Source organism: Salmo salar, chromosome 27, assembly GCF_965601325.2.
Source record: "Salmo salar chromosome 27, fSalSal1, whole genome shotgun sequence".
NCBI lineage: Eukaryota > Metazoa > Chordata > Actinopteri > Salmoniformes > Salmonidae > Salmo > Salmo salar.
In genome coordinates this window covers 45,008,054-45,032,638 of record NC_138317.1, presented here as the reverse complement: position 1 = coordinate 45,032,638, position 24,585 = coordinate 45,008,054, and the positions used below count along the sequence as shown (strand labels likewise).

Genomic DNA, 24,585 nt, shown 5'->3' with positions numbered 1-24,585 from the left:
CAGTGTCTAGACAGGCCCAGGGTCTAGCCCTGCTGGTACAGTATCTAGACAGGCCCAGGGTGTAGTCCTGCTGGTACAGTATCTAGACAGGCCCAGGGTCTAGCCCTGCTGGTACAGTATCTAGACAGGCCCAGGGTGTAGTCCTGCTGGTACAGTATCTAGACAGGCCCAGGTCCACCCCTGCTGGTACAGTGTCTAGACAGGCCCAGGGTCTAGCCCTGCTGGTACAGTATCTAGACAGGCCCAGGGTGTAGCCCTGCTGGTACAGTATCTAGACAGGCCCAGGGTGTAGCCCTGCTGGTACAGTATCTAGACAGGCCCAGGCCCACCCCTGCTGGTACAGTATCTAGACAGGCCCAGGTCCACCCCTGCTGGTACAGTGTCTAGACAGGCCCAGGGTCTAGCCCATCTGGTACAGTATCTAGACAGGCCCAGGGTGTAGCCCTGCTGGTACAGTATCTAGACAGGCCCAGGGTCTAGCCCTGCTGGTACAGTATCTAGACAGGCCCAGGGTCTAGCCCTGCTGGTACAGTATCTAGACAGGCCCAGGGTCTACCCCTGCTGGTACAGTGTCTAGACAGGCCCAGGGTGTAGTCCTGCTGGTACAGTATCTAGACAGGCCCAGGGTCTAGCCCTGCTGGTACAGTATCTAGACAGGCCCAGGGTCTAGCCCTGCTGGTACAGTATCTAGACAGGCCCAGGGTGTAGTCCTGCTGGTACAGTATCTAGACAGGCCCAGGGTGTAGTCCTGCTGGTACAGTATCTAGACAGGCCCAGGTCCACCCCTGCTGGTACAGTGTCTAGACAGGCCCAGGGTCTAGCCCTGCTGGTACAGTATCTAGACAGGCCCAGGGTGTAGCCCTGCTGGTACAGTATCTAGACAGGCCCAGGCCCACCCCTGCTGGTACAGTATCTAGACAGGCCCAGGCCCACCCCTGCTGGTACAGTATCTAGACAGGCCCAGGTCCACCCCTGCTGGTACAGTGTCTAGACAGGCCCAGGGTCTAGCCCTGCTGGTACAGTGTCTAGACAGGCCCAGGGTCTAGTCCTGCTGGTACAGTATCTAGACAGGCCCAGTGTCTAGCCCTGCTGGTACAGTATCTAGACAGGCCCAGGGTCTAGCCCTGCTGGTACAGTATCTAGACAGGCCCAGGGTGTAGCCCTGCTGGTACAGTATCTAGACAGGCCCAGGCCCACCCCTGCTGGTACAGTATCTAGACAGGCCCAGGGTCTAGTCCTGCTGGTACAGTATCTAGACAGGCCCAGGTCCACCCCTGCTGGTACAGTATCTAGACAGGCCCAGGGTCTAGCCCCGCTGGTACAGTATCTAGACAGGCCCAGGGTGTAGCCCTGCTGGTACAGTATCTAGACAGGCCCAGGGTCTAGCCCTGCTGGTACAGTATCTAGACAGGCCCAGGGTGTAGCCCTGCTGGTACAGTGTCTAGACAGGCCCAGGTCCACCCCTGCTGGTACAGTATCTAGACAGGCCCAGGGTCTAGCCCTGCTGGTACAGTATCTAGACAGGCCCAGGTCCACCCCTGCTGGTACAGTATCTAGACAGGCCCAGGGTCTAGCCCCGCTGGTACAGTATCTAGACAGGCCCAGGGTGTAGCCCTGCTGGTACAGTATCTAGACAGGCCCAGGGTCTAGCCCCGCTGGTACAGTATCTAGACAGGCCCAGGGTGTAGCCCCGCTGGTACAGTATCTAGACAGGCCCAGGGTGTAGCCCTGCTGGTACAGTATCTAGACAGGCCCAGGGTCTAGCCCTGCTGGTACAGTATCTAGACAGGCCCAGGGTGTAGCCCCGCTGGTACAGTATCTAGACAGGCCCAGGGTCTAGCCCCGCTGGTACAGTATCTAGACAGGCCCAGGTCTAGCCCTGCTGGTACAGTGTCTAGACAGGCCCAGGGTCTAGCCCCGCTGGTACAGTATCTAGACAGGCCCAGGTCCACCCCTGCTGGTACAGTATCTAGACAGGCCCAGGGTCTAGCCCCGCTGGTACAGTATCTAGACAGGCCCAGGGTGTAGCCCTGCTGGTACAGTATCTAGACAGGCCCAGGGTGTAGCCCCGCTGGTACAGTATCTAGACAGGCCCAGGGTGTAGCCCTGCTGGTACAGTATCTAGACAGGCCCAGGGTGTAGTCCTGCTGGTACAGTATCTAGACAGGCCCAGGGTGTAGCCCTGCTGGTACAGTATCTAGACAGGCCCAGGGTCTAGCCCTGCTGGTACAGTATCTAGACAGGCCCAGGGTCTAGCCCTGCTGGTACAGTATCTAGACAGGCCCAGGGTGTAGCCCTGCTGGTACAGTATCTAGACAGGCCCAGGGTGTAGCCCTGCTGGTACAGTATCTAGACAGGCCCAGGGTCTAGTCCTGCTGGTACAGTATCTAGACAGGCCCAGGGTCTAGCCCTGCTGGTACAGTATCTAGACAGGCCCAGGGTCTAGCCCCGCTGGTACAGTATCTAGACAGGCCCAGGGTCTAGACCCGCTGGTACAGTGTCTAGACAGGCCCAGGGTCTAGACCCGCTGGTACAGTATCTAGACAGGCCCAGGTCCACCCCTGCTGGTACAGTATCTAGACAGGCCCAGGGTGTAGCCCTGCTGGTACAGTATCTAGACAGGCCCAGGGTCTAGCCCTGCTGGTACAGTATCTAGACAGGCCCAGGGTGTAGCCCTGCTGGTACAGTATCTAGACAGGCCCAGGGTGTAGCCCTGCTGGTACAGTATCTAGACAGGCCCAGGGTCTAGTCCTGCTGGTACAGTATCTAGACAGGCCCAGGTCCACCCCTGCTGGTACAGTATCTAGACAGGCCCAGGGTGTAGCCCTGCTGGTACAGTATCTAGACAGGCCCAGGGTCTAGCCCTGCTGGTACAGTATCTAGACAGGCCCAGGGTGTAGCCCTGCTGGTACAGTATCTAGACAGGCCCAGGGTGTAGCCCTGCTGGTACAGTATCTAGACAGGCCCAGGGTCTAGCCCTGCTGGTACAGTATCTAGACAGGCCCAGGGTGTAGCCCTGCTGGTACAGTATCTAGACAGGCCCAGGGTCTAGTCCTGCTGGTACAGTATCTAGACAGGCCCAGGTCTCACCTTTCCTTTCCTCAGTGCGTTGTAGATGTCTTTGTACTGTTGGAACTTCTCCAGCTCAGCTTTGACCAGAACCTGTCTGATGTGCATCACCTCTTCTACTGTTAGAGCCAGACACTCTACAGGGTAGCAGAAGTCCTCCTGAAATAACACACAGACAGAGACAGACAGAGAGAGACGGACAGACAGAGAGAGAGGGACAGAGACAGACAGAGACAGAGAGAGACACACAGAGACAGAGAGAGACACACAGACAGAGCGAGACGGACAGACAGAGCGAGAGAGAGGGACAGAGAGACACACAGACAGAGTGAGAGAGAGGGACAGAGACAGAGAGAGGGACAGAGACAGAGAGAGACACACAGACAGAGTGAGAGAGAGGGACAGAGACAGAGCGAGACGGACAGACAGAGCGAGAGAGAGGGACAGAGACAGAGAGAGAGACAGAGAGAGACGGACAGACAGAGCGAGAGAGAGGGACAGAGACAGAGACAGAGAGAGACGGACAGAGACAGAGAGAGAGACAGAGACAGAGAGAGACGGACAGACAGAGCGAGAGAGAGGGACAGAGACAGAGAGAGACGGACAGACAGAGCGAGAGAGAGGGACAGAGACAGAGAGAGACAGAGCGAGAGAGAGGGACAGAGAGAGACGGACAGTTAGCTGATTAGCTTTAACAAAGTAGCCTGAGTACATTTGAGTAATTTAGCAGATGCTTTTATCCAGAGCAACTTACAATTTGTGCTTTCATCTTAAAAGAGCAAGCTGGGACAACACAAACAGGTGTGGGAACCAGGCTATTGTCTGTTTGTGCCATCATGCCAAACAGGTGTGGGAACCAGGCTATTGTCTGTTTGTGCCATCATGCCAAACAGGTGTGGGAACCAGGCTGTTATCTGTTTGTGCCATCATGCCAAACAGGTGTGGGAACCAGGCTATTGTCTGTTTGTGCCATCATGCCAAACAGGTGTGGGAACCAGGCTGTTATCTGTTTGTGCCATCATGCCAAACAGGTGTGGGAACCAGGCTATTGTCTGTTTGTGCCATCATGCCAAACAGGTGTGGGAACCAGGCTGTTATCTGTTTGTGCCATCATGCCAAACAGGTGTGGGAACCAGGCTGTTGTCTGTTTGTGCCATCATGCCAAACAGGTGTGGGAACCAGGCTATTGTCTGTTTGTGCCATCATGCCAAACAGATGTGGGAACCAGGCTATTGTCTGTTTGTGCCATCATGCCAAACAGGTGTGGATACCAGGCTATTGTCTGTTTGTGCCATCATGCCAAACAGATGTGGATACCAGGCTATTGTCTGTTTGTGCCATCATGCCAAACAGATGTGGATACCAGGCTATTGTCTGTTTGTGCCATCATGCCAAACATATGTGGGAACCAGGCTATTGTCTGTTTGTGCCATCATGCCAAACAGGTGTGGGAACCAGGCTGTTATCAAAGCTCCATGACCAATGGAAAGGAAACATGCCATAGAGGAGTTGCACCTTTATTCTGACAGCATGAAAATGAGGCGATCACATTAAAAGTGAAAATGATCTTTAAAGAATCTAAAAGTGAACCTCCAGCCCAACAGCACAGGATGATGATGATGTTGGTTACCACGGAAACAGGAGACAAAACCATTGTTGAAGCATGCAGTTCAATTTCCCACGCCACCTCACCCGTTACCACGCCACCTCACCCGTTACCACGCCACCCGTTACCACGCCACCCGTTACCACGCCACCCGTTACCACGCCACCCGTTACCACGCCACCTCACCCGCTACCACGCCACCTCACCCGTTACCACGCCACCTCACCCGCTACCACGCCACCTCACCCGCTACCTCACCCGCTACCTCACCCGTTACCGCGCCACCTCACCCGTTACCGCGCCACCTCACCCGTTACCGCGCCACCTCACCCGTTACCACGCCACCCCGTTACCACGCCACCTCACCCGTTACCGCGCCACCTCACCCGTTACCGCGCCACCTCACCCGTTACCGCGCCACCTCACCCGTTACCGCGCCACCTCACCCGCTACCGCGCCACCTCACCCGTTACCACGCCACCCGTTACGTTACCACGCCACCTCACCCGCTACCGCGCCACCTCACCCGCTACCGCGCCACCTCACCCGTTACCGCGCCACCCGTTACCGCGCCACCCGTTACCGCGCCACCCGTTACGTTAACACGCCACCCGTTACCGCGCGGTACACCCGTTACCGCGCGGTACACCCGTTACCGCGCCACCAGCATGATATTACTCCCAGGGAGCACACAGAGCAGACTGATGATGATGATGATGAAGATGAGCAACACAGCAGCTCTGAGCCCATCTCAACACCCAGTGAGTCATGTGGTTAGTTGGAGTGTATAAAGTCTAAAATGTGTTCCCAAGCCATGTCAGTTTTAACACTATAAGTTGCATTAGGTGATCATTGATGACGTCATTGTGTGCGTGCAGGTCATCTTTTATTTGCAGTCTGGGGTCCAATAATCTCTGAATGCTGCTGTATGATACATCAACGTGGTGATGACCTGGACGGCATCCAGAGTTATTCTGAGAGGAGTGACATAATACATCCACGACATACCACCTTAGCACCACTGCTGGGGGCCGGGTTTTCCACCTGACGTAAAGGAAATAAAACAGTTCAGTAGAACTCATTGGAGCACTGACTTCTCCTCCAGAACACCCTTCTATCAGCCTCACCATAATAACACCCTTCTATCAGCCTCACCATAATAACACCCTTCTATCAGCCTCACCATAATAACACCCTTCTATCAGCCTCACCATAATAACACCCTTCTATCAGCCTCACCATAATAACACCCTTCTATCAGCCTCACCATAATAACACCCTTCTATCAGCCTCACCATAATAACACCCTTCTATCAGCCTCACCATAATAACACCCTTCTATCAGCCTATGGAGACGCCACATTCACCATAATAACACCATTACATACACACACACACACACACACACACACACACACACACACACACACATACATACTAAAGCATGTGGACCCCCTTCAAATTAGTGGATTCTATTTCAGCCACACCTTTTGCTGACAGGTGTATAAAATCAAGAACACAGCCATGCAATCTCCGTAGACAAACATTGGCAGTAGAATGGCCCTTACTGAAGAGCTCAGTGACTTTCAACGTGGCACCGTCATAGGATGTCACCTTTCCAAACAAGTCAGTTTGTGAAATATCTTCCCTGCTAGAGCTGCCCCCCGGTCAACTGTAAGTGCTGTTATTGTGAAGTGGAAACATCTAGGAGCAACAACGGCTCAGCCGCGAAGTGGTAGGCTACACAAGTTCCCAGAACGGTACTGCCGAGTGCTGAAGCACGTAGCCCGTAAAAATCGTCTGTCCTCAGTTGCAACACTCACTACCGAGTTTCAAACTGCCTCTGGAAGCAACGTCAGCACAATAACTGTTGGTCGGGAGCTTCATGAAATGGGTTTCCGTAGTCGAGCAGCAGCACACAAGCCTAAGAGGGAGAGCGAGAATAGAGGGAGAATATAGAGAGAAGAGAGGGAGAGGAGAGATCGAATGGAGAGAATATGAGAGAGTGGAGGGATAATATAGGGAGAATGAGATGATAAGGCTCTGAAGGTGGAAAAGGTGGAGAGGTGGAAGGTGGAGAGATGACAAGGTAGGTAGTTGGTTCTGAAGGTGGCGAGATGATAAGGTAGGTAGGTAGTTCTGAAGGTTGGACTTTCTGCTACACCTTTCCCAGAAACACCTCTTTCTCTCTCTCTCTCTAGGAGAGTGAACCATCTGGGCTAATTCAGATGAATCATATTATATGAGAGATTACTCTTTTCTGTTTGTATACTCCATCACTGTGCAGCACAGGAGGTTGGTGGCACCTTAAAGGGGAATGGAAACACCTTAGGAAGTAAATCTAAGCAAAGAGATGTATTAAATCCACTAATACTAAACATGTGCATTTAACATAAAAAAACATCTCTATATTTACTAATTTGATCGTCAACAAGGTTTATTTGAGCTATGGTCAGCGTCATTTTAAATTGCCATAGTAACGACTCACGCCAGTGCGTCACTGGCAGGAAACAGTAAAGTGTCAATGGTATTGAGTTTTCACACGGAGAGTGAATCGAAAGAGAGAGTGAGGTTTAGGACAACGAAGATGGCAACAAAACGTAGTAATTCAAACATTAACTGTATAAATTCCCTCGGTAAGCTACCATCGGCTGCCCAACGACCCACAACGTCTGAAGAAGTGGCTCCATGTCCTGAAGAGGAAGGACGTGTAAGCTCGAGCTAACAGGATCTGCAGCCAGCACTTCACGGAGGAAGGGCACTTTTGATGCGGCAACCTGGGAGTTTCCGAATGGAAAGGAGTCATAGGCCTACGTTGAAGCCCTCTGCTTGCCCCTCAATTTTCAATTTCGATGGTTATGGTGTAGGGGTTACCGACCGACCATCAACGACCGACCATCAGCAAACTGGATGCAGTCTATCACAGTGCCATCCGTTTTGTCACCAAAGCCCCATTTACTACCCACCACTGCGACCTGTACGCTCTCGTTGGCTGGCCCTCGCTTCATATTTGTCGCCAAACCCACTGGCTCCAGGTCATCTATAAGTCGTTGCTAGGTAAAGCCCCGCCTTATCTCAGCTCACTGGTCACCATAGCAGCACCCACCCGTAGCACGCGCTCCAGCAGGTATATTTCACTGGTCATCCCCAAAGCCATTTCCTCCTTTGGCCACCTTTCCTTCCAGTTCTCTGATGCCAATGACTGGAACAAACTGCAAAAATCACTGAAGCTGGAGACTCATATCTCCCTCACTAGCTTTAAGCACCAGCTGTCAGAGCAGCTCACAGATCACTGCAGCTGTACATAGCCCATCTGTAAACAGCCCATCTATCTATCTACCTCATCCCCATACTGTATTTATTTATTTATTTATCTTGCTCCTTTGCACTCCAGTATCTCTACTTGCATATTCATCTTCTGCACATCTACCAATCCATTGTTTAATTGCTATATTGTAATTATTTCTCCACTATGGCCTACTTATTGTCTTACCTCCGTTATCCTACCTCATTTGCACACACTATATATAGACTTATTCTATTGTATTATTGACTGTTTGTTTGTTTATTCCATGTGTAACTCTGTTGTTGTTTGTGTCACACTGCTTTGCTTTATCTTGGCCAGGTTTCAGTTGTAAATGAGAACTTGTTCTCAACTGGCCTACCTGGTTAAATAAAGGACTTGTTCTCAACTGGCCCACCTGGTTAAATAAAGGACTTGTTCTCAACTGGCCTACCTGGTTAAATAAAGGTGAAATAAATTAAACATTTTAAAAAAACAACGTCGCTGACTTCGGAGTCAAGCAAAAGCCGGACTGAACAGAGGCGGCGACGCGAGTCAATGGAGCCTGAGGTAACGTTAAACCGGTCATGACTGTTGTTGACGAGGCTAGCGTTAAGACACTGGACAACTTTGTTGCAACTGTAGTTGAAGGTAACGAGCTAATTGCGTCCGAAATGTTTCGACTACAACACAGTTTCTCTCTGTACCCTTGTTGCTCCTCTGGCTGCTGTTCATCCTGGGGTTTACTGTCCCTCCATGACACACTGCCTGACCTGACCAGTACCAGGTCATTCAGCAAGTAAGTTACCTCAGAGAAACCATCTCACAGTAGGGCAGGGAGATGGGACAATATTGTTATGCCATTTGAAGCCTCATACAATGTGTTTGAAAACACGAGGCCAACCAGGTAATTGAAAACACGAGGCCAACCAGGTAATTGAAAACACGAGGCTTGACTGTCTGCAGCACACAGTAGTGTACACTATAATACCATGGAGGCTTGACTGTCTGCAGCACACAGTGTACATACCAGAGACTTGGAGCTCTGTCTGGTGGGGGCTGTGAAGGGTCGTACGCTGGTGGGGGGCTCCTTCTCAATGGAGCGTCTCCTCTGAGGGGAGGGGCGACTGTCAGGCTGGGGAGTCATGGAGATGGGCAGGAACCTAGGGGGTGCTGGAGGAGAGAGAGAAAAGACAGGCTGGAAGGACGGAGGGAACAGGCAGTTTTTATTTATTTTACATTTACCCCGTTTTCTCCCTAATTTCGTTGTATCAAATTGGTAGTTACAGGCTTGTCCCATCGCTGCAACTCCCGTACGGACTCGGGAGAGGCGAAGGTCGAGAGCCGTGCGTCCTCTGAAACACAACCCAGCCGCACTGCTTCTTGACACACTGCTCGCTTAACCCGGAAGCCAGCCGCACCAATGTGTCGGAGGAAAACACCGTACACCTGGCGACCGTGTCAGCGTGCACTGCGCACCGACCCGCCGCAGGAGTCGCTAGAGCGCGGTGGAACAAGAACATCCCTGCCGGCCAAACCCTCCTCTATCCCGGACGAAAGTAGTGCACTACATTTGACCAGGGCCCATAGGACTAAAGTAGTGCACTACATTTGACCAGGGCCCATAGGACTAAAGTAGTGCACTACATTTGACCAGGGCCCATAGGACTAAAGTAGTGCACTACATTTGACCAGGGCCCATAGGACTAAAGTAGTGCACTACATTTGACCAGGGCCCGTAGGACTAAAGTAGTGCACTAAATTTGACCAGGGCCAATAGGATTAAAGTAGTGCACTACATTTGACCAGGGCCAATAGGACTAAAGTAGTGCACTACATTTGACCAGGGCCCATAGGACTAAAGTAGTGCACTACATTTGACCAGGGCCCGTAGGACTAAAATAGTGCACTAAATTTGACCAGGGCCCGTAGGACTAAAGCAGTGCACTACTAAGAATGACAATTTAGCAGATTAACACTGGAGTGATAGATGAGCAGATGATGGTGTGTAAATAGTGATACTGGTGTGCAAAAGAGCAGAAAGTAAATAAAAACAATATGGGGATGAGGTAGGTAGATTGGGTGGGCTATTTACAGATGGACTATGTAAAGCTGCAGCGATCAGTTAGCTATTCAGATAGCTGATGTTTAATGTTTGTGAGGGAAATATAAGTCTCCAGCTTCAGCGATTTTTGCAATTCATTCCAGTCATTGGCAGCAGAGAACTGGAAGGAAAGGCGGCAAAAGGAAGTGTTGGCTTTGGAGATGACCAGTGAGATCTACCTGCTGGAGTGCATGCTACGGGTGGGTGTTGTTATCGTGACCAGTGAGCTGAGATAAGGCGGAGCTTTACTTAGCAAAGACTTATAGATGACCTGGAGCCAGTGGGTCTGGCAACGAATATGTAGTGAGGGCCAACCAACTAGAGCATTCAGGTCACAGTGGTGGGTGGTATATGGGGCTTTGGTGACAAAACGGATGGCACTGTGATAGACTGCATCCAAATTGCTGAGTAGAGTGTTGGAGGCTATTTTGTAAAAGACATGGCCGAAGTCGAGGATTGGTAGGATAGTCAGTTTTACGAGGGTGTGTTTGGCGGCGTGAGTGAAGGAGGCTTTGTTGCGTAATAGGAAGCCGATTCCAGATTTAATTTTGGATTGGAGATGTTTAATATGAGTCTGGAAGGAGAGTTTACAGTCTAGCCAGACACCCAGGTATTTGTAGTTGTCCACATATTCTAGGTCAGAACCGTCCAGAGTAGTGATGCTAGTCGGGCGGGCGGGTGCGGGCAGCGAACGGTTGAAAAGCATGCATTTAGTTTTACTTGCATTTAAGAGCAGTTGGAGGCCACGGAAGGAGTGTTGTATGGCATTGAAGCTCGTCTGGAGGTTAGTTAACACAGTGTCCAAAGAAGGGCCAGATATATACAGAATGGTGTCGTCTGCATAGAGGTGGATCAGGGAGTCACCCGCAGCAAGAGCGACATCGTTGATGTAAACAGAGAAAAGAGTCGGCCCGAGAATTGAACCCTGTGGTACCCCCATAGAGACTGCCAGAGGTCCGGACAACAGGCCCTCCGATTTGACACACTGGACTCTGTCTGAGAAGTAGTTGGTAAACCAGGAGAGGCAGTCATCTGAGAAACCAAGGCTGTTGAGTCTGCAGATAAGAATACCGTGATTGACAGAGTCGAAGGCCTTGGCCAGGTCGATGAAGACGGCTGCACAGTATTTTCTTTAATCAATGGCGGTTATGATGTCGTTTAGGACCTTGAGCGTGGCTGAGGTGCACCCGTGACCAGCTCGGAAACCGGATTGCACAGCGGAGAAGGTACGGTGGGATTCGAAATGGTCAGTGATTTGTTTATTAACTTGGCTTTCGAAGACTTTAGAAAGGCAGGGCAGGATGGATATAGGTCTGTAACAGTTTGGGTCTAGAGTGTCACCCCCTTTGAAGAGGGGGATGACCGGGACAGTTTTCCAATCTTTAGGGATCTCTGACGATACGAAAGAGGTTGAACAGATTGGTAATAGGGGTTTGAAACAATGGCGGCGGATAATTTTAGAAAGAGAGGGTCCAGATTGCCTAGCCTAGCTAATTTGTACGGGTCCAGGTTTTGCAGCTCTTTCAGAACATCTGCTATCTGGATTTGGGTAAAGAAGAAGTTGGGGAGGCTTGGGCAAGTAACTGCGGGAGGTGCGGAGCTGTTGGCCGGGAAGCCAGGAGGAAAGCATGGCCAGCCGTAGAGACTTGGTGGGTGGGTTCGATGTGCTAGGGCATCAGTGTGTGTTTGGCTCTCTACCCGTTTGACTGTATTGTCTGTATAATCTTTCATATGTCAAATTTAAAAAAAACTTGTTAAAAACAGTAGCACACCATTTAGGATGCAGCCTTAGTTTTCTATACCTCGGGAGCCTTCAAAGAGTGGAGGGATCTAGTGTACTAGTTCGTATTCATGATTGGTGTTATGAAATGTCTGGAAATGTACTTTTTCCATGTAATAATGTGTATGTTTATGTGGAATATGTAACAGTTTTACGAATTCAGTGAAAACATAATAAATACAACTTTCAAAAAAGCAACAAAAAGAGAGTGAAGAGAGTATCTTACTGTTCTTCCCCAGGACAGATTCAGGAGACGAGGCGTCCAAAATGGATGTCGACAAACTGGAGGAGCTGTGACTGGACTCATCCTGTTAATGAGGAGATATACATGACTGATGTAGGCATAGACACCCCCATTAGAAACAGACTAACCTGCTGTTACAACTTGGATAGTAAGGAATGTGCAGTAGTTTCTGGATGTGGGCTCGATGAAGGAACATATACATTTGTCTCTCTGTGAAAGTCAATAGCTTTCTTGACCAGAAGACTCTTGGTCGACCAAGATTTTCTTTTGTTGTTGTAGGGGACAGCCGTCATGCGTGGATAGAATGTGATTGTTTGTGTCTTGTTCCATACATCACAAATAAAAGCCTCTTTTACAACGAGGAGTACAAGAAAGATCTTTTTAAAATGTGTAATTTTCCATATATAGACACATCCTATGTGTTTTAAATCAAACCAACTACACTGCTCCAAAAAAATAAAGGGAACACTTAAACAACACAATGTAACTCCAAGTCAATCACACTTCTGTGAAATCAAACTGTCCACTTAGGAAGCAACACTGATTGACAATAAATTTCACATGCTGTTGTGCAAATGGAATAGACAACAGGTGGAAATTATACGCAATTAGCAAGACACCCCCAATAAAGGAGTGGTTCGGCAGGTGGTTACCACAGACCACTTCTCAGTTCTTATGCTTCCTGGCTGATGTTTTGGTCACTTTTGAATGCTGGCGGTGCTTTCACTCTAGTGGTAGCATGAGACGGAGTCTACAACCCACACAAGTGGCTCAGGTAGTGCAGCTCATTCAGGATGGCACATCAATGCGAGCTGTGGCAAGAAAGTTGCTGTGTCTGTCAGAGTAGTGTCCAGAGCATGGAGGCACTACCAGGAGACAGGCCAGTACATCAGGAGACGTGGAGGAGGCCGTAGGAGGGCAACAACCCAGCAGCAGGACCGCTACTTCCGCCTTTGTGCAAGGAGGAGCAGGAGGAGCACTGCCAGAGCCCTGCAAAATGACCTCCAGCAGGCCACAAATGTGCATGTGTCTGCTCAAACGGTCAGAAACAGACTCCATGAGGGTGGTATGAGGGCCCGACGTCCACAGGTGGGGGTTGTGCTTACAGCCCAACACCATGCAGGACGTTTGGCATTTGCCAGAGAACACCAAGATTGGCAAATTTGCCACTGGCGCCCTATGCTCTTCACAGATGAAGCAGGTTCACTCTGAGCACATGTGACAGACGTGACAGAGTCTGGAGACGCCGTGGAGAACGTTCTGCTGCCTGCAACATCCTCCAGCATGACCGGTTTGGTGGTGGGTCAGTCATGGTGTGGGGTGGCATTTCTTTGGGGGGCCGCACAGCCCTCCATGTGCTCGCCAGAGGTAGCCTGACTGCCATTAGGTACCGAGATGAGATCCTCAGACCCCTTGTGAGACCATATGCTGGTGCGGTTGGCCCTGGGTTCCTCCTAATGCAAGACAATGCTAGACCTCATGTGGCTGGAGTGTGTCAGCAGTTCCTGCAAGAGGAAGGCATTGATGCTATGGACTGGCCCACCCGTTCCCCAGACCTGAATCCAACTGAGCACATCTGGGACATCATGTCTCGCTCCATCCACCAACGCCACGTTGCACCACAGACTGTCCAGGAGTTGGCGGATGCTTTAGCCAGGTCTGGGAGGAGATCCCTCAGGAGACCATCCGCCACCTCATCAGGAGCATGCCCAGGCATTGTAGGGAGGTCATACAGGCACGTGGAGGCAACACACACTACTGAGTCTCATTTTGACTTGTTTTAAGGACATTACATCAAAGTAGGATCAGCCTGTAGTGTGTTTTTACACTTTAATTTTGAGTGTGACTCCAAATCCAGACCTCCATGGGTTGATAAACTGGATTTCCATTGATTATTTTTGTGTGATTTTGTTGTCAGCACATTCAACTATGTAAAGAAAAAAGTATTTAATAAGATTATTTCATTCATTCAGATCTAGGATGTGTTATTTTAGTGTTCCCTTTATTTTTTTGAGCAGTATATATTCACTGAGCTTGTCTGATGCTTTAAGCACACAGTTTGATGAAATAAATTTAAAAAAACAGCGAGTGACTGACTAGCACCCGCTGTCTCTCTCTCCTCCCTGCTGCAGGTGACCACCACAGAACATCAGTGTGTATAGTGCTGTCTGTCTCTCTCTCTCTCTCTGTCCGTGTTGCTGAAACTAACATAATCACAGCCATTTCTGACTGGAAAGTACTCTCTAATTTGTTTTGGAAAAACATTCCCTATTCCCTCAACCTTTGCTCTCTTTACGTGACACGTATGCATCGCATACACATTACCAAAGCCCCCATTTGCACTTGACTAGTATTACTAGAAATGTAGGTTATGTAATTATGTAACTATTGCATCTTGCCTATGCCGCTCGGTCATCGCTCATCCATATATTTATAAACTCAGCAAAAACATAAACGTCCTCTCACTGTCAACTGCGTTTATTTTCAGCAAACTTCACGTGTAAATATTTCTATGAACATAATAACAAGATTCAACAACAGACAAACTGAACAAGTTCCACAGACACGTGACTAATAAATTGAATAGTGTGTCCCTGAACAAAGGAAGGATACCACATGAGGGAGGAGGATGTCTTCCCTGTAACGCACAGCGTTGAGATTGCCTGCAATGACAACAAGGTCAGTCCCATGATGCTGTGACACACCGCCCCAGACCATGACGGACCCTCCACCTCCAAAAATCAATCCCGCTCCAGAGTACAGGCCTCGGTTTAACGCTCATTCCTTTGACGATAAACGCGAATCCGACCATCACCCCTGGTGAGACAAAACCGCGACTTGTCAGTGAAGAGAACTTTTTGCCAGTCCTGTCTAGTCCAGCGACGGTGGGTTTGTGCCCATAGGTGACGTTGTTACTGGTGAGGACCTGCCTTACAACAGGCCTACAATCCCTCAGTCCAGCCTCTCTCAGCCTATGGTGGACAGTCTGAGCACTGATGGAGGGATTGTGCGTTCCTGGTGTAACTCTGGCAGTTGTTGTTGCCATCCTGTACCTGTCCCGCAGGTGTGATGTTCGGATGTGCCGATCCTGTGCAGGTGTTGTTACATGTGGTCTGCCACTGCGAGGACGATCAGCTGTCAGTCCTGTCTCCCTGTAGCGCTGTCTTAGGCGTCTCACAGTACGGACATTGCAATTTATTGCCCTGGCCACATCTGCAGTCTTCATGCCTCCTTGCAGCATGCCTAATGCACGTTCACGCAGATGAGCAGGGTCCCTGGGCATCTTTCTTATGGTGTTTTTCAGAGTCAGTAGAAAGGCCTCTTTAGTGTCCTAAGTTGTCATAACTGTGACCTTAATTGCCTACCGTCTGTAAGCTGTTAGTGTCTTAACGACCGTTCCACAGGTGCATGTTCATTAATTGTTTATGGTTCATTGAACAAGCACGGGAAACAGTGTTTAAACCCTTTACAATGAAGATCTGTGAAGTTATTTGGATTTTTATGAATTATCTTTGAAAGACAGGGTCCTGAAAAAGGGATATTTCTTTTTTTGCTGAGTTTATGTACATATTCCATCCCTTTAGATTTGTGTGTATTAGGGAGTTGTTGTGGAATTGTTAAATTACTTGTTAGATATTACTGCACTGTCTAGAAGCACAAGCATTTCGCTACACTCGCATGAACATCTGCTAACCATGTGTATGTGAACAATAAAGCTGGATTTAATTTGACTCCAGAATGTCCCTTATTCCAGAAGACAATTCAGACGGGATTTGTATTTTTTTCCCTAAACTGTAATTCTTATTTTTTCCAATAAATTGAGAGTTATGGAACTCCAGGAGGCCTGGAGGTTTTTAATTCTAGACGTGAAAATACAGTATTTCAAAATGTCCAGGGCCACACGGATAACTCCAGCTCCCAAGTTTCTAAACCATAGCAAACTATCTTTCCTATAGTGTGGCCAGAATATTTCAATTGAGGAAGTGTGATCATAATCATTAGGATATTTTACGCCCCGCAGTACGTCCTAAATGCCCCCCAGCCGTCAGATGTGAGCTAAACAATGCACTTATTTGTTATTTTATTTATTAGGGAAGGCAGCAGCTACTCTTCCTGAGGTCCAAACACACCAAAACTCCCACATTACATATAAAACAAGATGAACTATGTTTTAACTGAATGAACTAAAGATGAAACAGTGAACTGTTTGTACTGAACATCATATAACATCCCTAAAGCACCACATGTCCACAGCATGTTCAATACCACCATACAACAATATCACCATGTGTGTATGAATGTGTCTGTACCTTTAAGCTTTGTGTGTGTGTGTGTGTGTGTGTGTGTGTGTGTGTGTCTGTGTGTCTGTGTGTCTGTGTGTGTGTGTGTGTGTGTGTGTGTGTGTGTCTCTTCACAGTCCCCGCTGTTCCATAAGGTGTATTTTTATCTGTTTATTAAATCTGATTCTACTGCTGCATCAGTTACTTGATGTGGAATAGAGTTCCATGTAGTCATGGCTCTATGTAGTACTGTGCTCCTCCCATAGTCTGTTCTGGACTTGGGGACTGTGAAGAGACCTCTTGTGGCATGTCGTGGGGTATGCATTAGAGGTCGACCGATTATGATTTTTCAACGCCAATACCGATTATTGGAGGCTCAAAAAAGCCGGTACTGATTAATCGGCCTATATATATATATATATATATATATATATAGTTATTATAGGACTATTTCTCTCTATACCATTTGTATTTCATATACCTTTGACTATTGGATGTTCTAATAGGTACTTTAGTATTGCCAGCCTAATCTCGGGAGTTGATAGGCTTGAAGTCATAAACAGCGTAATGCTTGAAGCACAGCGAAGAGGAAAGTGCTGTTTGAATGAATGCTTACGAGCCTACTGCTGCCTACCACCGCTCAGACTGCTCTATCAAATATCAAATCATAGACTTAATTATAATATAATAACACACAGAAATACGAGCCTTAGGTCATTAATATGGTCAAATCCGGAAACTATCATTTAGAAAACAAAACGTTTATTCTTTCAGTGAAATACGTAACCGTTCTGTATTTTATTTAACGGGTGGCATCCCTAAGTCTAAATATTGCTGTTACGTCATAATTCTGTACAATTCTGGCAAATTAATTACGGTCTTTGTTAGGAAGAAATGGTCTTCACACAATTCGCAAGAGCCAGGCGGCCCAAACTGCTGCATATACCGTGACTCTGCTTGCACAAAACGCAAGAGAAGTGACACAATTTCCCTAGTTAAAAGAAATTCATGTTAGCAGGCAATATTAACTAAATATGCAGGTTTAAAAATATATACTTGTGTATTGATTTTAAAGAAAGGCATTGATGTTTATGGTTAGGTACATTGGTGCAACGACAGTGCTTTTTTTGCGAATGCGCTTGTTAAATCACCTGTTTGGCGAAGTAGGCTGTGATTCAATGATAAATTAACAGGCGCCGCATCGATTATATGCAACACAGGACAAACTCCATAAACTAGTAATATCATCAACCATGTGTAGTTAACTAGTGGTTATGTTAAGATTGATTGTTTTTTATAAGATAAGTTTAATGCTAGCTAGCAACTTACCTTGGCTCCTTGCTGCACTCGCATAACAGGTAGTCAGCCTGCCACGCAGTCTCCTCGTGGAGCGGAATTTAATCGGCCATAATAGGTGTCCAAAAATGACGATTACTGATTGTTATGAAAACTTGAAAATCGGCCCTAATTAAAATCGGCCATTCCGATTAAAATCGGCCCTCTAGTATGCATGGGTGTCCAAGCTGTGTGCTAGTATTTTAAAAACAGACAGCTCGGTACATTCAGCTTGTCAACAACTCTTACAAAACATGTAAGGATGAAGTCAATCTCTCCTCCACTTTGAGCCATGAGAGATTGACATGCATATTATTAATGTTAGCTCTTCGTGTACTTTTGAAAGTGCCAGCCATGCTGCCCTGTTCTGAGACAACTGCAATTTTCCCAAGTCCCTCTTTGTTGCACCTAACCACACGACTGAACAGTAGTCTACGTGCGACAAAACTAGGCCTGTACACTTCTCCCCATCTTAGCTATTGTTGTATCAATATGTTTTGACTATGACAGTTCACAATCCAGGGCTCCTCCAAGCAGTTTAGTCACCTCAACTTGCTCAATTTCAACATTATTCATTACAAGATGTAGTTTAGGTTTAGGGTTTAGTGAATGATTTGTCCCAAATACAATGCTTTTAGTTTTGGAAATATTTAGGACTAACTTATTCCTTGCTACCCATTCCGAAACTAACTGCAGCTCTTTGTTAAGTGTTGCAGTCATTTCAGTCGCTGTGGTAGCTAAAGCTAATGTATACTGTTGAGTCATGCTCAGTTGGTAGAGCATGGTGTTTGCAACGCCAGCATGGTGTGTGCAACGCCAGGGTTGTGGGTTCGATTCCCACGGGGGGCCAGTACAAAAAAAAAAAAATGCATGAGTAAGTCGCTCTGGATAAGAGCATCTGCTAAAATGACTAAAATGTAAAAAAAAAAAAAAAAGTAAAATACATAGACACTCTAGCTTTACTCAAAGCCTGTCGTTAGTAAATTTTGAAAAAAGCAAGGGGCCTAAACAGCTACCTGGGGAGTTCCTGTTTCTACCTGGATTATGTTTGAGAGTCTTCCATTAAAGAACACCCTCTGTTAGACAGGTAACTCTCTATCCACATATGTTTTTCCAGCAGCAGACTATGATCGATAATGTCAAAAGCTGCACTGAAGTTTAACAAGACAGCCCACCACAATAATTGAATCATCAATTTCTCTGTCAATCATCAGTCATTTGTGTAAGTGCTGTGCTTGTTGAATGTCCTTCCCTATATGCTTAAACTACTACGGACTATAAAAAGGGAAGCCCAGATGCGAGCTGCCCAGTGACGCAAGCCTACCAGACAAGCTAGATGCCTTTTATGCTCACGTCGAGGAAAGCAACACTGAAGCATGCATGAGAGCACCAGCTGTTCTGGCCAACTGTGTGATAACACTCTCGGTAGCCAATGTGAGCAAGACATTGTTGGGGCTCGTGGGCAGTATTGAGACATTTTGAAGAAAATATGTGCCCATTTTTAACTGCCTCCTACACCAACTCAGAAGCTAGGATATGCATATTATTAACACATTCGGATAGAAAACACTCTGAATTTTCTAAAACAGTTTGAATGGTGTCTGTAAGTATAACAAAACTCATATTGCAGGCAAAAACCTGTGAAAAATAGATCAAAAAAAATTTGAATTTTGTGACTGTACTATTTAGTGTCATTGTTTTATAGATACCATAGTGAGAAAGGATTCATTTCGCAACACCTACGGCTTCCACTAGATGTCAACGATCTTTATAAAGTTGTTTGAAGCATCTATGATAAACAGAGAGCAAATTAGAATCCAAGGAAGTTGACATGTCATCACTTCATTTTTTTGCGCCTGCGCATAAATCTGAGAAACGTGAGTTTGTCATCATTTTTTATCTAGACATAGGATAGGTTGTGTGAAAATATTACTGATGTTTAACGTTAAAAATGGACCAAAAGATTAATGCTAAACAACATTTGACATGTTTGAACGAACATAAATAGATTATTTACTGGTTTTTTTTAGCTTTTCGGCGTGATTTTACCAGCCCCCCAACCACGTTTTGTGGGAGCATAATGAACGCTAAGTACTTGGTGTTATTTGGACATAAATTATGAACTTTGTCAAAAGAAACCACATTTGTTCCGGACCTGGAATGCCTTCCGGACCTGGGATCCTGCCTTCTGATGGAGATAATCAAAGGTAAGGGGGTATTTACAATGTTATTATCGATTTTAGATGATGCTAACTGTATAGCATAGCCTGTTGTTCTTAGCATAGCACCCCGTTTATTGCAAAATGTGATTTCCCAGTAAAGTTATTTTGAGATCTGGCCATTCGGTAGCAATTACGAGATGATAATATATTATTCTTTGAATGACAATATTATAATTTACCAATGTTTTCGAATAGTAATTTTGTTATGTTCACCGGAAGCATTTCAGAGAAGAAAAAAATCTGAATTTCACGCTACTGTAAAATGCTGTTTTTGGATATAAATATGAACTTGATGGAACAAAAAATGCATGTATTGTATAACATAATGTCCTAGGAGTGTCATCTGATGGAGATTGACAAAAGTTAGTGCATAATTCAAGCTGGTTTCTGCTTTTGGTGACGCCTGACCTTGAATTGAAAATGGATGTTTGTACTTTTGTGGCTATGTACTGTCCTAACATAATCTAACTTTATGCTTTTGCCGTAAAGCCTCTTTGAAAATCGAACAATGTGGTTAGATTAAGGAGATGTTTATCATTTAAATTGTGTAAAATAGTTGATTGTTTGAGAAATTGAAATTATTAGATTTTTGATGTTTTGAATTTCCAGCCTTGTTAGCAATCCCGGCTCGGGGTTCATTGCTAACCTGTAGCCCCAACAGGTTAAAACAGGTCGACATTCACAAAGCCGCGGGGCCAGATGGATTACCAGGACGTGTACTCAAAGCATGCACGGACCAACTGGCAAGTATCTTCACTGACATTTTCAACCTCTCCCTGATTGAGTCTGTAATACCTACATGTTTCAAGCAGACCACCATAGTCCCTGTGCCCAAGGAAGTGAAGGGAACCTGACTAAATTATTACCGCCCCGTAGCACTAGTGTTGGTAGCCATGAAGTGCTTTGAAAGGCTGGTCATGGCTCACAACAGCATCCTCCCGGATACCCTAGACCCACTCCAATTCTCATACCGCCCCAACAGAAAATGTGTCCTCGTGAAAATCCGTTTATTAAATATTCCACAGCTGTAATGTCATCAAACTTGATTTATATTGCACATTTCTTACAACAAATGCGTTTCAAGGTTCAAAGTCATGCATTGAACAGGCATGTAGGACTTAACCTCTTTCCTGTTGGCAGGTCTCTATAGGTGACCACTTCCTGTTGGCAGCGTCTCTATTGGTGACCAGGGGATTCTCTCTACCACATGAGACACTTAACATCCTTCCTATTGGCAGGTCTCTATAGGTGACCACTTCCTGTTGGCAGGTCTCTATAGGTGACCAGAGGATTCTCTCTACCCCATGCGAATGCCTCTGTGGAGCTCATAAGTGTAGCCATGCACAGACCTGGTCTCAGAGCATTTCATAATATTCTGTACGTAAATCCGAGACACTCCATTTACTATGATATGTTACGTTTCGTATGGTATGTATTAATTTGAAATGTTCATCACCCATTTCGTATGATATGTTATGAATTTTTTAAATGGAGTTAGGTTAAAGGGTTAAGGGAAGGGTTGGCTAACATTCTAAATAGATGCAAAGTAGCTAAAAGTAGTAAGTAGTAGAAAAGTTGCTAATAAACTAAAATGATGAAGTTGTCTGTGATTTGAACTCTTTGTGTTGCTAGAGGTTTGCTTTATACGCCCACCCATCCACCCTACTAGTTTTGTTGCCTTCAGTAACCATCTGTCTTATGTAACCATATCAAACGGAATATATCCTACTAATTTGAGTGTTCCGGATTTACATGTACAGTGGCTTACGAAAGTATTCACCCCCCCTTGGCATTTTTCTTATTTTGTTGCCTTACAACCTGGAATTGAAATTGATTTTTGGGGAGGGGGTTTGTATCATTTGATTTACATAACATGTCTACCATTTTGGGTAGGTAACAATTAAATTGAAGATGTGGCAAATAGGAGTGGCAATATCGTCCGCTATTATCTTACAGTAATTTTCCATCCAGATTGTCAGACCCCGGTGGCTTGTCATTAATAGACAACAATAACTTTTCACCTCTTACATACTGACTTTACAGAATTCAAAAGTACAATTGTCTTTCATAATTTAGTCAGATATACTTGGATGTGTAGTGTCAGCATTTGTTGCTGGCATGTCATCCCTATGTTTGCTTATCTTGTCAATGAAAAAGTCATTAAAGTAGTTGGTAATATCAGTGGGTTTAGTGATGAATGAGCATCTGATTCAATGAATGAAGGAGCCCGAGTTGGCTTTTTCCCCAAAATGTCATTTAAGGTGCTCCAAAGCTTTTTACTATCAATCTTTATGTCATTTATCTTTGTTTCATAGTGATGCGTTTTAAGGTTATGGTTGAGAAAGTTAACTTGTTCCAAACGAAGTCAGTTGCTCTGCGATCTATTAACAGCAAGGGATTAAATAGGCTCAATATTTCTTACGGATGCCTTTGGTAAGATACAATCATACGCACAAAACAAACGAAAGCATTCACTGTGAAAGTTGACAGGCTACATGTGGGCCATTGCTACATGTGGGCCATTCATATATAACATTCTTATGTGCAGCACTTAGTTCAATTTATCAAATCAGTTCTAGTTTTCTAGCTCAAACCGCGAGTAACACCTGTGAAACTCAGACATTTCTCTCAAAACACAGGGATGTCGATACGAGTATTACCAGAGGACATTGGAGTTCGCCAAAAAAAGTAGGTTATTCTGGCTGGAATTTTTACTCTACTGCAGCAGGTAGCCTAGTGGTTAGAGTGTTGGACCAGTAACCAGCAGGTAGCCTAGTGGTTAGAGCGTTGGGCCAGTAACCAGCAGGTAGCCTAGTGGTTGGAGCGTTGGGCCAGTAACCAGCAGGTAGCCTAGTGGTTAGAGCGTTGGGCCAGTAACCAGCAGGTAGCCTAGTGGTTAGAGCGTTGGGCCAGTAACCAGCAGGTAGCCTAGTGGTTGGAGCGTTGGGCCAGTAACCAGCAGGTAGCCTAGTGGTTGGAGCGTTGGGCCAGTAACCTGCAGGTAGCCTAGTGGTTAGGAGTCGTTGGGCCCGTAACCAGCAGGTAGCCTAGTGGTTAGAGCGTTGGGCCAGTAACCAGCAGGTAGCCTAGTGGTTAGAGCGTTGGGCCAGTAACCAGCAGGTAGCCTAGTGGTTAGAGCGTTGGGCCAGTAACCAGCAGGTAGCCTAGTGGTTAGAGCGTTGGGCCAGTAACCAGCAGGTAGCCTAGTGGTTAGAGCGTTGGGCCAGTAACCAGCAGGTAGCCTAGTGGTTAGAGCGTTGGGCCAGTAACCAGCAGGTAGCCTAGTGGTTAGAGCGTTGGGCAGGTAGCCTAGTGGTTAGAGCGTTGGGCCAGTAACCAGCAGGTAGCCTAGTGGTTGGAGCGTTGGGCCAGTAACCAGCAGGTAGCCTAGTGGTTAGAGCGTTGGGCCAGTAACCAGCAGGTAGCCTAGTGGTTAGAGCGTTGGGCCAGTAACCGAAAGGTTGCTGGATCGAATCCCCGAGCAGACAAGGTACAAATCTGTTGTTCTGCCCCCTGAACAAGGCAGTTAACCCACTGTTCCCCGGTAGGCCGTCATTGTAAATAAGAATTTGTTCTTAACTGACTTGCCTAGTTAAATAAAGGTTATATTTTTTTTAAATGTACACGTTTTTTATAAATACCGCCATGTAAAAATTACTGAAATGGCAGATTCGAACGGGACTAAAATTACAGATGTGGTATTTTGTGCTCGTGCACATAATTACAGCCAGGGCCGGTCTGTGCTGATCTGCTGCCATAGGCAAGACCAAAAAATGTTGCACCCTCAAAACTAGAATAGTCCCAGAGAGCAAAACGACATCGAAAAGACCTCTAAAATAAGTATTTTCCAGACGTTACAGCTCGGTACAATTTAGTTCTGAATGAAAGGTGAAAAGGTATTTTCCCTATGTTTAAAATATGTTTTCGAGGACGTTGAAAAGGCATATTTTCCAGGCATTGAAATCAGGTTAATTTTCGGTTCCGAATGAAAGTTGAAAAGAAGTCATTTATATTGTCTATGTTTGGGCCAAATCAAGGCTGGTCCAGACCGGACAAAATCTGAACCAAACATAAACGTCTATGATTGGTTCAGATCTGGTCCGGACCAAAAATCCATGTCCGTGGACGTTGAAGTCCAGGCCGGTCTGGACCGCACCAAATCTGAACCAAACATAGACGTCTAAAAATGAAGAAAAACCCCAAACGTTTGACTGGTACTAACAGTCTATTGACCAAACAATTCACCAGTCGACTAAATGGGGTCAGCCCCACCACACACATACGTCAGACTCGGAGCTGTAGAGTTCAGCCAGCGTGGGAGCCTTCAGCAGCCTCTTCCTCTGACCAAGAGCCCCTCCCACCTCGTGAGCTGGTGGACAGGACAGGGCCTGGGTACTGCTGCTGCTGGCGTGCTTTCTGAGGGCATCCGGACTGGACAGGTCTGTGGGAGGAGTCAGAGAGGACATCAGTTACAGGTTGACAATACTCTTCAACATGGAATAACTCTAACTGAACAACACTACTCCAGGGATTCACTGGTCCGCGTCCCAAATGGCACCTTACATAGTGCACTACTGTTGACCAGAGCACAGGCTAAAGTAGTGCGTTATATAGGGAGTAAATGTGCCATTTGAGATGCAAGCACTGAACATTGGGCTGTCT

General features: G+C 46.7%; 1 protein-coding gene across 2 annotated transcripts in view; it reads right to left on the bottom strand.

Moving 5' to 3' along the window:
- Nucleotides 1–24,585, bottom strand: part of LOC106589129 (protein spire homolog 1) — a 118,925-nt gene that overhangs the window by 20,290 nt on the left and 74,050 nt on the right. For both annotated transcript variants that reach the window (XM_014178832.3, XM_045709470.2), the window contains 4 exons: nt 24,207–24,364; nt 12,069–12,150; nt 8,989–9,131; nt 3,091–3,228 (listed from right to left, as the gene is read on the bottom strand). In XM_014178832.3, coding sequence (XP_014034307.1) covers nt 3,091–3,228; nt 8,989–9,131; nt 12,069–12,150; nt 24,207–24,364 — 521 coding nt within the window. The remainder of the gene's footprint in view (nt 1–3,090; nt 3,229–8,988; nt 9,132–12,068; nt 12,151–24,206; nt 24,365–24,585) is intronic.